Below are 12,498 nucleotides of genomic sequence, written 5' to 3'. Positions count from 1 at the left end.
CAGGGAGCCTCATTAACATCAAGATGCCCAAGCAACCCTTCTCTTCCCAGGGTGATTCAGATGATAGATGAGAACAAGGAGCAGCTGAGGAACCTTTTCAGGAACTACAACGTGCTGGACGTGCAGCCTGCCATCACTGCCCATGCCCAGGAGGACCTCTCAGCTCTGCAGGTAACGGCCCAGCTGAGGCTGGAGATAGCTGTTGCTTGCAGGTGGGGCAATGTCCCTTCCCATTGCTCCATGGCCCTTTGTGGCCTGGAGAGATGTTTCACCCAAATAATTTCAGGTGGGTGCCCACCACTGGGTGCTGGCTCCATGCCAGAGTTTGCCACTACCCCTTTGTCTCTCCCAGATGGCAATAATCGTGCTGGCCGTCCTGCTCTTCCTGGCTGCCATGCTATTCATCCTTATGAACTGGTACTACCGGACAGTGTGAGTAACTCCCGGGCTCTGCCACACAGGCTGCAACGTCCCCAAGGGCCAGGCGGTGCCCTGCGTGGCTGTTCCCAGCTCTGTTGGTGCCAACAAGCAAAGGATGGCATCAGCATCCCAACACTTACTGCGATGAAATTGCCCTTCTTTCCCCAAAAGTATAATGGTTTTAATACTGATAGTGCCTCTCCCTGCCAAGCACACTGTCCTTATAGATTACAGGCACTGTTTGCAGGGTTACTGCAAATCTGTGCTTCCCTCTCCTTTTGAGTATCTTCCTGATTTTCTTCCCTGATTCGCTGTATTTTTTTCTCAGGCACAAAAGGAAATTGAAAGCCATAGTGGCTGGCTCCACTGGTGAGCAGTGTTTGGGGTTTTTCAGCTGCATGAGACAGGAGGGTGCATGAAGAGCATGGAGGGGGTCCATAGGGAGAAGTGGGGGATGTCAGCAGGGTGTAACTCAGAAGTGATCTTGCCCAGCAAGGCGTGATGGTGGGAGGCTTTTCTCAGCATCCAGGCTCCACGTTATCAGCCGCACGCCACCAGTGCCTTTTTGGTTGCAGAGTTTCCCTCCCCAGTAAAGTGCTGCCCCATGGTTTGCTGCTCAGCCCACCAATGTGCCACCCTGTAACCCCTGGCCCTGCCTTTTGCAGGGAACAGAGGCTTCATGGACATCATGGACATGCCAAACACCAACAAGTACTCCTTTGATGGGTGAGTTCTCCCCTTCCTTTCCCCTTCCCAGTCTGCCACCTTGCAGGATCACAGGCTGCTCCCAAGAGAGGGACACCTGTGTTTTGTAGACAGCGATATGCGGGAGGTGGAGACACAATGCCTCTCTGCTCTGCAGAGGGATGCGGCCAGGCATGCCATATGGGGCATGACTCTGGCCCTGGGACACGTGCTTGCCTTGAGAGCTTTCAAAGCCAAAAGACCTTGGCCTTCATCTCTGCCAATACTGGCCAGGCTTGGGGTAAGCAGAGACAACGGGGAGGTGTCGGCACATATCTGGATCCAGAGCAGCCAAATTCGTGCCTGCACAGGGCAGGAAGAGGCAGTGCAACCTCAGCATACAGGCCCTGGATGGCGTTAGGGATGCTGCCACTCTGTGCTTGTGCTGAGGGCTACTCCTCTCCCCCTGGCAGGGCCAACCCAGTGTGGCTGGATCCCTTCTGCAGGAACATGGAGCTAGCAGCGCAGGCGGAGCACGAGGATGACCTGCCGGAGAACCTGAGTGAGATCACTGATCTCTGGAACAGCCCTGCCCGCACCCATGTGAGACATGGGCCCTGCCAGGACACCTCCTCCCTGCGTCCGATGCTCCCGCTGCCTCCTCAGCCACTCTTTCCTCCCACAGGGAACCTTCGGGAGAGAACCCTCTGCGGCCAAGCCCGAGGATGATCGCTACCTGCGGGCAGCCATCCAGGAGTACGACAACATTTCCAAGCTGGGGCAGATCATGCGGGAGGGACCCATCAAGGTGAGTGATGAGTGCGGACATCCTCCACTGAGGGGGTCTTCTCCTACCACTATGGCTTCCAGGTTCACGGCTGCAGCACTGGAGGGTGATGTTGCTCCAAAAAATGCTGGGATGAGGCCAGCCTCCCTCTGACTAAACCATCTCCCTTGGGTAACCCATCATCTCTCCCCCTCCACCCAGGGTTCTCTCTTGAAGGTGGTCCTGGATGATTACATGCGCTTGAAAAAACTCTTTGCCCAGCGGATGGTGCATAAGGCCACCGCCAGTCAGGGGGACCGCTCCTCGGTCTCAGAGGTAGAGGGGTTGTGCATGGGCGTGGGGAGATGCTTGCTGTGCCCTCTGGGATGCAGTGTGTCTTCCTGACCCCTCAGGCTGCGTTTGCTCCCTGTAGCCACTGTCCCTGTCACCCAGTGGTACCCCCATTTTCTGCTTGGCCAAAATGAACCAGACACTGGTTTTCCCCTGAGGCTGCCAGTTCCCCACAGTGCCCCAGCTCTTGTGACCTACTGTGTTTCCTCTGCCCATCAGCAGCACCTTCTCTCTCCATCTCTTCCATCCTGGGGGAAGACACCCCTCTTTGCAGGGTGGGGTCTGTCCATCACCTTCACGTCTCTGTGAAGGCTGGCCAAGAAGCTGCGGGTCCCTGCACACATGCGGGGATGTCTTCCCTCTGCTCTTCTGAGCTTATTTTTGCCTGAGGTTTTTCAAGCAAAAAGGCTAGGACAGAGGGTTTTGGTGCAGGAGGGCTGGTGTGGGGAGAAGCAGCTCTTCCCACAGCCTTTCGCCTCTTCATGGGTGGCAAAACATAGCACAAACAGAGCAGAGGAGAGCAGTGGGATGGGAAGACACCTTTTAGCCCTTCTGCCCCCCATCACTTCTCGCCCTTATCCCCCCTCCAGCCTTCCTTTGGCACCTTTCCTTGTCTGCCTCCTGCCCCACCACCCTCATACAACCCTCAGTCCCAACCAAGTCCAAAACCCTGACTTGGCCACTGCGGGGGCTGCTGCGGGACACACCACCCAGCTGACAGCTTGTGCCTGAGCCAGGGTGCCACCTGACAAGTGAGCGATCCAGCTGGAGATCATCGTGCTGGTGATCCTCATCACCATGCTCTGAGGTTGCTTCAGAAGAGGAGGGTCCCTTCCCTTCCGCTGGGCTCCAGCTTTGCAGGAGATTTGGAGGCAGGGAAGCCAGGATCTGGTCTGGTCATGGTGGTGATTTCCCACTCACCACAGACCTTTTGCAGCTGATCCAGAAGGAGCTGGAGGAAGAGGAGGAGCGGAGCCCCAGCCAAGGCAGCCTCTGCTTCCGACACAAGCAGCCAGTGGAGCTGAAAGGTCCTGATGGCATCCACGTGGTGCACGGCAGCACAGGCACGCTGCTCGCCTCTGACCTCAACAGCCTGCCCGAGGATGACCAGAAGGTCCTGGGTCGCTCGCTGGAGACTCTGACCACTGACTGCGGGGGCTACAGTGACCACAATGCCCGCACTGAGTCGGCCAAGTCCACCCCCCTGCACAAGATGCGAGAGGTGATCATGGAGAGCCCGCTGGAGATCACTGAGTTATGACAAGCAGCGGTGGTGGTGGTGCTCCTCTAGGCAAGCTGGGCCAGCAGGGATGAAGCACAGACCAGGGGGGCCGTGGTGGGGGCTGGGGGCACCCCAAGACCAGCACTTGCCCCCCCCTTCCCCTGCAGAAGGAGTCCAGGCCAACCAGTGCCGTTCACTCTGGTGGCCTTGGAGAGCTTGGCCCCAGGAAAGGGCTCTCAGGACCGGTATGCTTTTACTCACCTGTCATTTATCCATGAAAGCATTAATTTTTTTTTTTTTCTTATTAAAAAAAAGGGTTTTTTTTTAAAAAAAAAAAAAAAGAAAAAGAAAAACTAAATGAATCAACGAGTTCAGACTGGACAGGGGTGAAGGTGCAGTGAAGATGTGGATGATGTGCTGCTGCAGCATCCCCAGGCACAGGCTGGGGACAAGCAGCCCATCACACCTCGACCACGGGCACGGGGAGGTCCAGGGCAGTGCAGGGAGAAAATGAGCCCATTTGGCATTAATGTCACCTTTCCAGAAAGTAAAGACCCCAAAAAAAACCCAAACTGAAGACATTTCTCCATTTTGCTGGCTTTATCAAAACACGTGGTGATGTCGAAAAAGAGAGCGAGACTGACAATAACTGGGGTTTCTGGATGTGGAGTGCTCGTGTGTGTCTTTTCTTGCCCTTTTCTTTCCCCTTCTCTCTTGCTTTCAGGTTTGTTCGTTTGGGGGTTTGTTTCCCATCATAACCTTGTGGAGAGTTTCGGGCATAGTCTATTACGGGACTCAGAAATACACTGTCTATGGCTTTGGGTAACATGTCTGTCGTCTTTCCTCCCCAACTGCACTGGTTTCATCATACCCAACTTCCTTTTGAAGAGAAAAGCCCCTTTTTCCCTTAATTCACCCCTCAATCCATCACCTTCGCAAGATGCCACCCCTGGGTGTTGCTGCATCCCAGATTTTGGGGGAAGCAGTAAACCTTCATCAGGTTTTCCCCCTTCTTGCCATCCCACTAGCCCCATGGCACCCCAGGAGAAGGAGGAGGGAGACAATCAGCTGGGCTCATGGGAAGAGTTTATTTGCAGTGAGATGCTCCTGTGCACGCTCAGGACCAGGCACTGTGAGCATTCCCCCCTCCTGCAGTGGGAAGGGACAAGCCAGTGCCCTGCTGCCCCTTGCTGCTGTGGCTGGGTTGGCGCAGGCACACCTCAGTGGGCGTGTGTGTGTGAAGGGAAATCTTTGTCCCCAGACTCACTGATTTTTTGTTCAGGGGATACTTAAAATATATATATCTCTCTATCTCCAGCAATCAGCCGGACACAAAAATCAGTGTACTGCAAATGTCATGCAATGCCGGGCATTGCAGGTCAATTTAATCCACTTCATTTCTTTAACTGGCGACCGGGAGGGGAAAAAAAATAACAAAAAGCCACCCCAGTTTGAAGAGGGACCAGCAAAGGACTGGGCTTGCCAAAAGCCAACAAGACCTGTGGTGTGAGACTGCTGGCAGCCAGGACCGGGGGACCAGCGTTTGGGAAACCATCCCAGCCCATGGGGACGGATCCACGTTGCAGGATCCGGGCTTTATGAGCGGTTCAGGGTGGGATGGGGATGGGAATGCAGATGGGGATAGGGATGCGGATGGGGAGGGACAGAGGGATTTTGCAGTCAAATCAACCTAAGAGACAGTGAGGTTGAATCCCCAAGTCCTGAAAATACTAACAAGTCCCTTAACCTGATTTGGGATTCCAAGCCCCAGGGGTGGAAAAGGAAGTGGCAAAGGTGGCTGGGGCACCCCACAGCTGCCACCGGGGTGGTGAGGCCACTGGGCTCCTGCTGTCACCATCCATGGTTGCAGGTGTGTCCCAAGGGAGGAGGTCCGGGATCCTGAACTGAAACAGCAGGGCAAGCCAGGGAGATGGCTCCTAGTTCCATAGGTGACGCTGGCAGTGCTCAATGGCCTGTGGGAGAGACAGGGAGAAATGGCAGTGTGAGGCATGGACCCCAGCACCCTGCCAACCCAGGGGATAGGACTCAGCCAGCACTCACATGGCATTCAATTGCTGTGGCCATGTTCTTGCACCAGTAGTGCGGGCCCCAGGCGCAGGGGTCAGAGCCCAGGAGATCCTCCTTGGGTGAGTCGCAGGCTCTTATTTTCTGCATCACAAAGGAAAAGGGTAGGAGTAGGGCAAAAAAAAAAAACCAAACCAACCCATGAGCACCCTGCAACCCTGCTGCTGTCTCGGTCCAGGCTGGCCCTGGGGAGCAGGTGCAGCACCCATGGCATGGGGCCACTTACGGTGCAGACAAAGGTGGGGTCCATCATTTGCACAAGGAGCCGCACAGCCGCTGGCTCATACTGCACCACGAGCGCCTCGCACTGGGAAGGAGAGAGGGGGTGAGGCTGGCAGGGGTTATTGAGTGGTCTCTACCAGGCTGGGTGCTCCCCCACCCACCCTGGCTCACCTTGCCAGTGAGAGGCATGGGCAGCAGCTCGCAGCCCTTCTCCAGCATGTCACCCAGCTCCACCAGCGTCTCATTCTTCAGCAGCTCGTTGTCAAAGTAGGTGATAAAGATCTGGCAGACATTGCAGAAGGTGCCCGCTCCCACCGCCAGCTGCTCCAGCACAGCAGCCACTGCAGGACACAGGGGGACCGTTAGCCACCCCCCAGCACCCTGCTCCCCAGGGACCCAGTGTCTGGGTGCCACCTGGGTCCCCTGGGCTCACCTCGGGGTGTATCCCCACTTCGAGGGCAGCAGCGCAGCATGGTGCAGACAGCTGCTGGGTCAGTGGCCTCCAGCAGCATGATGACCACGGCTTTGCCATAGGAGTCGACGAAGTCCTTGCACTGCCCAATTACACCGTGGGGCAGCATGTAGCACACCTTCTCAATGTCGTTCACCAGTTGCTCCTGCCAGGAGAAGGCAGGCAGAGGGAAACCCCCACTCCTTGTTGCTTCCTTTGCCTGCCTTTCCCAGCACCCCCCAAATCCCTGGACCACAGTGGAGGGGCTCACCTCCGTCACATTGTTCTCCAGGAGGCTCTCAGCCGCCTTCACAGCAAATTGGCACACCTCGCACAGCGGTGTGGTCCCCTCTCCATTCTGTCAGGACAAGGCAGTGGGACACACACTGAGCCATTCCCATCCCACCCAGCCATCAACCCCCACAAAAGACATTCCCCACCTTGGAAAGCTAGAGATGATTGAGGAAAAAACATGCAAAATAAGGCTTCCCTTTCCTGGCATTTGGATTTTTAAGGAGCACGCTGGAGTCAGGGGTGTCCCCGCTTACCTCCAGCACACTCAGGACCTGCGTCACTTTCTCTGTGAGCAGTGTGTGGAGGGGCAGCGCCGAGGCAGAGGAACAGAGTCCCAGCTGGCCACACAGCTCCATTGGGTCCTGAGGAGAGAGATGTCCCAAATCGAGCAGGCATTGCCTCTTATGAACGTGAGCCTGTGCCCCCTACTTCCCCATGGAGGGTGATTTCAGCCCATCAGGGCGTGAGTCTCACTTACCTCAGCCTGCTGCAGGTGGAGGGGCCAGAAAATGTCAAGAAAAAAATGAAAATAAAAAAGAATTACAGCAGTTGCAAGCTGGGGGGGGTGGGGGGGTGGGATGGGGATATTTAAAAGTTTGTAGCAATATAAAGCAGTGGGTTTAATTAAAAAAAAACAAGAGCAGGGCCCTGCGTCTGCTGATAAGGTCCCCTTAGCTGTGCCATTTGCACCCCCCCATGGCACACATCTGCCCCTGGTACCCCTGGAGAGTTGCTCACCCGCTTACCATGTACCGGAGCAGCTGGGTGGCCAAGTCGGCATACTCAGCCAGGTAGTGCTTGCACTGTGCGGGGGGAGACATGGCATCAGCACCCGAAGGCAGATACCCCACCACCCTGCCCGTACCCCCCCAGCCCCCCGGGGTGCTGCTCAAAAGCAAGTGGCTGCAAATGATGCACCCGTGCCACAGCGACATCCAAGAGGAAGAGGAGGGAACCCAGCATGATGTTGGCACTCTTACCCACTGCACCAGGTTGGGTGCTAGGCCCTCGCATGCCTGCTTGGCGTGGGCCACCAACACCTGGGCGAGGGTGGCATCGGTCCCCAGCTCCAGCTGCACAGCCGCCACCAGCTGCAGGCAGTCCCCGCACACCTCTTCCATTTCCTGCGGGACAACATGGGTTAGGGATGCATCGGTACCCCCCAAAATAATACTGAGCAACACCCACTGTCTACATTTGCAGGGCTGGGCTTTAAACACCAGTCACAATCTAGGGCAGCTTTTTGGCTGGCATCTCTTTGGTCCCCCTCTGCACCCTGCAATATCCCAGCCCCAAATTGGTGACAACCCTAATCAACTGTGCAGCAATTTTACTTTTTTTTTAAAAAAAATTCTTGTTAAATAGATGATTAGATGACTCTTTCCCTTGAGCAGCATCAATGCCATTCTTGCCTGTGCCACGGTACCTGGGCCTCACCACGAGGCAGGTTCTGCGGATGGAGAAGCAGGGGCACGTTGGCGATGAAGGGGGCGACCAGGTCTGTGAAGTCCTGAGCAGGGCCTGCAGGGGCCGGCGGCGCCTTCTGAAACTTCAGGGCCCCCGTGGGGCTCTCCCGGGGCTGGCACAGCTTGATGGTCCCGCACACCACCTTCGGGTCCGACTGGGGGAGCAGAGGGGTGGTGGCTTGGGGCCACTTTTACCCCATCGCACTGCTACACCACCCCCATCCCTGCGTCATTTCCACCCCCATCTCCATCTCACGAATGTTTTGTCCCAGGCTCTGAAAGCCTCCCTTGCCCTGCAAGCCCCCGAGACAACTCAAACTGTGGAGAAACACAAATCCAAGGGGGTCCTCCCGCCAGTTACCAGCACTTGCTTGCCCAGCTGGACGAGGATGAGGATGCCAGTGTCCACCATCTTCTTGCACTTGACAGACCAGTCCTGGAAGGGCAGGTACTGGCATTTCTTATCCAAAAAAAGCCGTAGCTTTTCCTAGGTGATAAGGGGAGAGCTCAGGGCTGGGCTGGCCCCATAGTGGAGTGGAGGGACATACCAGCCCCACACCACCCCCTCCGGCCTTGACCCACCTCGGTGCAGTTGTCTTGCAGGATCTTGCCCACCACGGAGACCGCCACCTGGCACAGGTGACAGGGGATCCCCTTCTGCTGAGAGAGGGAATGCGCTGGGATGCTGCCATGACACCCAGACCCCCCCACTTGCTCCCCAAATCCCAACCCTTCATCCCAAAAACACCCAACCAAAGGGCACTTGGGAATATTCTAGGGTACCCACTCATTTTTGTAGCTCACGCTGCGGATACATCTCTGTCCAAGAGCATCAGCGGTTGCTCCTCTGAGTGCCCAGCATTAGGGCAGGCAGGCTGGGATTCTCCCCTCAGCCTTGCATTTTGGGGCAGGATGGGTGCATCCCTCCATCTCCCTGCATCCCCCCCACCTCCCAGCGTGGTTACCCCCAGGGTCTGGTCCCAGACGTTGATCCGGCAAAGCTCCAGCGCCCCGCACTTGGCTGCTGTCGCCACATCGCGGCACCAGTCCTCTGGCCGCTCGCCACATTCGTTGAGGGGGCTGGCCCCGGCTGCAGGGGTGGGGAGAGGACACCATCAGCCCCCAGGGCACCCCAAGACCATCTCCTGCCCCACACTAACCTCCTCACCAGCACCCCAATCCCAGCCCTGCCCTGCGAGCCAAGGGCGATGCTCCTCGCCCTCCTGCTGTGACTCACCCTCAGCTTTTGCAATGATGGTGGCATCACTGGGTTCTGCAAGTGATTTTTTTTAAGCCCAGGACCACGTGCTGCTGGGTTTTCCAATGGGATGTCACAGCAGCTTTGGGCCAGCATCAAATGTTAAGTGAATTTGGGGATCATCCTCAGCCCTGCAGCGCCTTTCCACATGCTGGGGAGGTGACTGCTTATAAAAACAGCGATAAATCTTGCAAAACGAGCAAACCAGAGGTGCCAGTGCTCAGCCCCGCACAGAAGACGGTTAGCCACGCCGCAGCTCCCAGCAATGGTTGAGCAACTTCAGTTCTGGGTTTTGGGTTTTTTTTTTCATTTCCTCCCAATGACAGAATTTTCTCCTGACTGTAAATCCCCGGCATGGCAGAGGCGGCATCACCTGCCCGGCTGGCCAGGCAACATGGTGGCATGGCGCAATGCTGGCAGTTTAATTGCCAACTTGGCATGTCAGGATTCATTCGCAATGGGGCAAGTGTTTATTCCCAGCAGGGGCTGTGCCCACCCAGCATGCAGCTAGGGAGGAGGCAAAGAGGCGGCACAACCCAAGCCCTTTGCTGCCCTGCTTTGGCCAGGAGTTGCTCTGCAAAATCGGGGCGTACACGGGGAGCAGCACATGAACAGACAGATGACAGACCCTGCTGCATACCCTCTTGCAGGTGGCGTTTCTAAGCAAAGCACAAACCCCTGAAGAGCATTTGCATCCAGCTTCTACCACCCAGCCCTGGCCATATGATTTTGCACAGCAGAAATAAAGGCAGAAACTGCTCCTTCCACCCACCCTGCCCTTATCAGGTTTCTCCCCAAAAGCTGCTTTTCCTGCATGCTGGATTCTAGCAACACCTTTGGCTCATCCATGGGACTTGTTGGGGCACCGGTTTAAGGTGCCCAGGGCCACCCCAGCAGGTCACCAGGGGTAGGGACTGCAGAGAGGGGGCTCCCAAGCCCCCCACCAGCCCCACCTTCTCCCAAAAGTGCTGTCGCAGCTTGGCAGGTGCTGGGCGGTGTTTCAGCCGATTACCCCATCAGGCTGACAGCAGCACCAGGGCAGGAGAGAGCCCCAGGGCAGGGCGAGTCCCACTGGTTTCCCACGCATGGCTTCCCACACACTGCTCCAGCAGCACGATGCTGCGGTCACCACATCAGCTGACAGAGACACATTTATTTTTTTAACCCTGGTGCTAGCATCAAGGCAAATGGGAACAGCAAGTCAGCAGAAACGTTAAGGGGCAGCACCGAAAAAAAAAAAGAGAAGAGGGGAGACAACAACCCCACAACTTGTTTCTGAGCTGGTCCTGCCTGACCCACAGACACGATCATCTCTCACATTCCTGTGCTGGAGACTGGACCAGCAGCATAAGGATGCTGCCAGCAACAGCATGAGGGTATTTGGCTGGTCTAAAAGAAACCAGTAGTTTGGACCTGCACCCTTCTGGCTCATGGTGGCTCTCAGCTCTGTTCTTTCTCCTCACTCTGCTCAAGCTCAAGCTCAGGCAACAAGTACTGGGCTGGAAAAATAATTAATACTAATCACAACGCCCAGCTGCTGAGAGCTGGAAAGCATCACCACCAGGCAAGCAACCAGGGCAACTGGTGCCCTGTGAGCTCTCCTCCACGTTTCAGGGCCATGGCGGAGCTGCCTTGGGCTGACAGGCATCCAGGCAGCAGGACGTGAGACGGTGCCATTTTTAGCAAAGCCTCAGCACGGAGCATGGGGCGAGGCAGTGATGCTCCTGCACCACCATGGCATCCCCAGACCAGCCAGGACTGAGCTACCCCTGGCTGCCAGGCCCCTGGGGTGGGGTGCGCTTTGCTCAGGGGGGGATCCAGCACCAAGCTCCAGATCTGGCAGGTCTGCGCCAGCATTACACGAAGCCTCAGAGTGCACCAGCCAAGCCGGCAGAGCCTGGCAAGCAGGTTGTGATGTAAACCCTGGGGGTGGTGGCGTGGGCCCCGCTGCCCCAGTTCCCGGCCTGGCCCACACCCCTGTTACAGCAAAAACCATAAATACACTCTTCCCAGCATCAAAATCCTTCTCCAAGACTTGCAGTGGCCCCCCATCCCACAGTCCCACCAGCCGCGCTGTGCCATGCAGCCGAGCTGCAGCCACAAGAGCTGCCGCCGGCTTCCAGGGCAGGCATCACCCGCAGACGGACGTGCCGAGCGTGGGTGAACTTTCCTGCTCTGCTTGTTGCCGGCTGGAGCACCTCGGCATGTCTCCCCACACCACTAGGCCATGAGTGCACAGTCACGACTCCTCCACCACAAAGCCAGCACCCGCGCAGGTCACACTGGAGGAACACAATGGGCCAACCCTGGGGTAATTAGGGTGCCAAAGGGGTTCTTCCCTTTAAAAAGTGGGGGTTTTTTCCTTACAATAGCAGGGCTCTACAACGGCCCCAGGAAAATTTCCCCTGGAATAAGTGATTTCCCCTCAAGCAAGGACTAGGGTTCTTAAACAGGCTCTTCCCAGCTTATTTCCTGGGGACGGGCAGGGAATGAGCCAGGTATCCCTTTCTCACTCTTATCCAGGGGATACCTAGGGGACAGCTGCATAAGCTCATCCGCAGGAAGATTTGCTCACAGATACCCAAAGCCCCAGTGATGAAAGGTCTCCAGAGGTGCATAGAGCTGTAGCATTGCACCCAGTTGCCCTACCCAGAGCTTGGCAAGCCACAGCAGAGACAGCTTCCTGCCTCCTGCACCTCATACAAGGCCCCTAAGGAAAGGGGCAGCTTCAGGTGGCACCATGGTCACCCTGTCGTGCAAAGACAACAAAGCCATTTGCCCGATCACACGTACACAGCCACAGCAGCCCTCTCCCCCATCACTGCTGAGACACCCCATCAGCTAGCCCCCCTCCTTCCGCACCCCAGCAAAACACCGGCTCCATCCAAATCCCCACTGTCAAAAGGGAGAAAACAACTTTTTGCCCCAAAATCATCTTTAAGGGCAGAAGTTGCAACGCTCACATCCAGGTAGACAAGAGGTAAAGCAGCCAGTAGTGGCACCTGCCCCAGCTCTCCTCTGGTCTAACTCCAATGCCACAGAGGGATGAAGCAGCAGACTGTGGAGCTTAAACACTACAGCTAAGAAGAGTTTTGGGGTTTACTGGGCTCTCCTCAAGTCCTACCCCCAGGCCTGGCCTTACCTTGGTAGGAGCCCAGGCACACAGAAAGGATCAGCACACAGCCACTCCATTTGCTCTCCATGCCGTTCCTAAGATAGTCCTCAGTGGCTGGTTCCTCTCCTGTGCTGCTCCCAGACTGAATATTGGATGGGTTGGGA

General features: G+C 56.4%; 2 protein-coding genes across 3 annotated transcripts in view; one reads left to right on the top strand and one right to left on the bottom strand.

Moving 5' to 3' along the window:
* CDH23 (cadherin related 23) overlaps positions 1-3,482 on the top strand; it is a 202,604-nt gene extending 199,122 nt beyond the window's left edge. Inside the window, exons 60-66 of the mRNA XM_086467128.1 lie at positions 51-171; positions 353-432; positions 749-789; positions 1,086-1,146; positions 1,578-1,707; positions 1,790-1,912; positions 3,159-3,482. Of these exons, the coding sequence (XP_086323254.1) occupies positions 51-171; positions 353-432; positions 749-789; positions 1,086-1,146; positions 1,578-1,707; positions 1,790-1,912; positions 3,159-3,482 (880 nt within the window). The remainder of the gene's footprint in view (positions 1-50; positions 172-352; positions 433-748; positions 790-1,085; positions 1,147-1,577; positions 1,708-1,789; positions 1,913-3,158) is intronic.
* A 1,030-nt stretch (positions 3,483-4,512) lies between these two features.
* Positions 4,513-12,422, bottom strand: LOC104348956 (prosaposin). 2 transcript variants are annotated; one of them, XM_086466684.1, is made up of 15 exons: positions 12,362-12,422; positions 8,927-9,051; positions 8,544-8,621; positions 8,323-8,448; positions 7,922-8,116; positions 7,476-7,619; positions 7,242-7,298; positions 6,974-6,982; positions 6,750-6,857; positions 6,473-6,559; positions 6,184-6,367; positions 5,922-6,091; positions 5,755-5,835; positions 5,505-5,612; positions 4,513-5,416 (listed from the first exon to the last, which is right to left on the bottom strand). In XM_086466684.1, the coding sequence occupies exons 1-15, from the start codon at positions 12,420-12,422 to the stop codon at positions 5,381-5,383; spliced, it is 1,569 nt and encodes a 522-aa protein (XP_086322810.1). In that variant the 3' UTR covers positions 4,513-5,380. The 2 variants fall into 2 exon arrangements, with proteins under 2 accessions (XP_086322810.1, XP_086322809.1); XM_086466683.1 differs by lacking the exon at positions 6,974-6,982.
* Positions 12,423-12,498: the final 76 nt, after the last annotated feature.

This window comes from Leptosomus discolor, chromosome 6 (assembly GCF_034619465.1).
Source record: "Leptosomus discolor isolate bLepDis1 chromosome 6, bLepDis1.hap2, whole genome shotgun sequence".
Lineage (NCBI taxonomy): Eukaryota > Metazoa > Chordata > Aves > Leptosomiformes > Leptosomidae > Leptosomus > Leptosomus discolor.
This window is presented reverse-complemented; position numbering and strand designations above follow the sequence as displayed.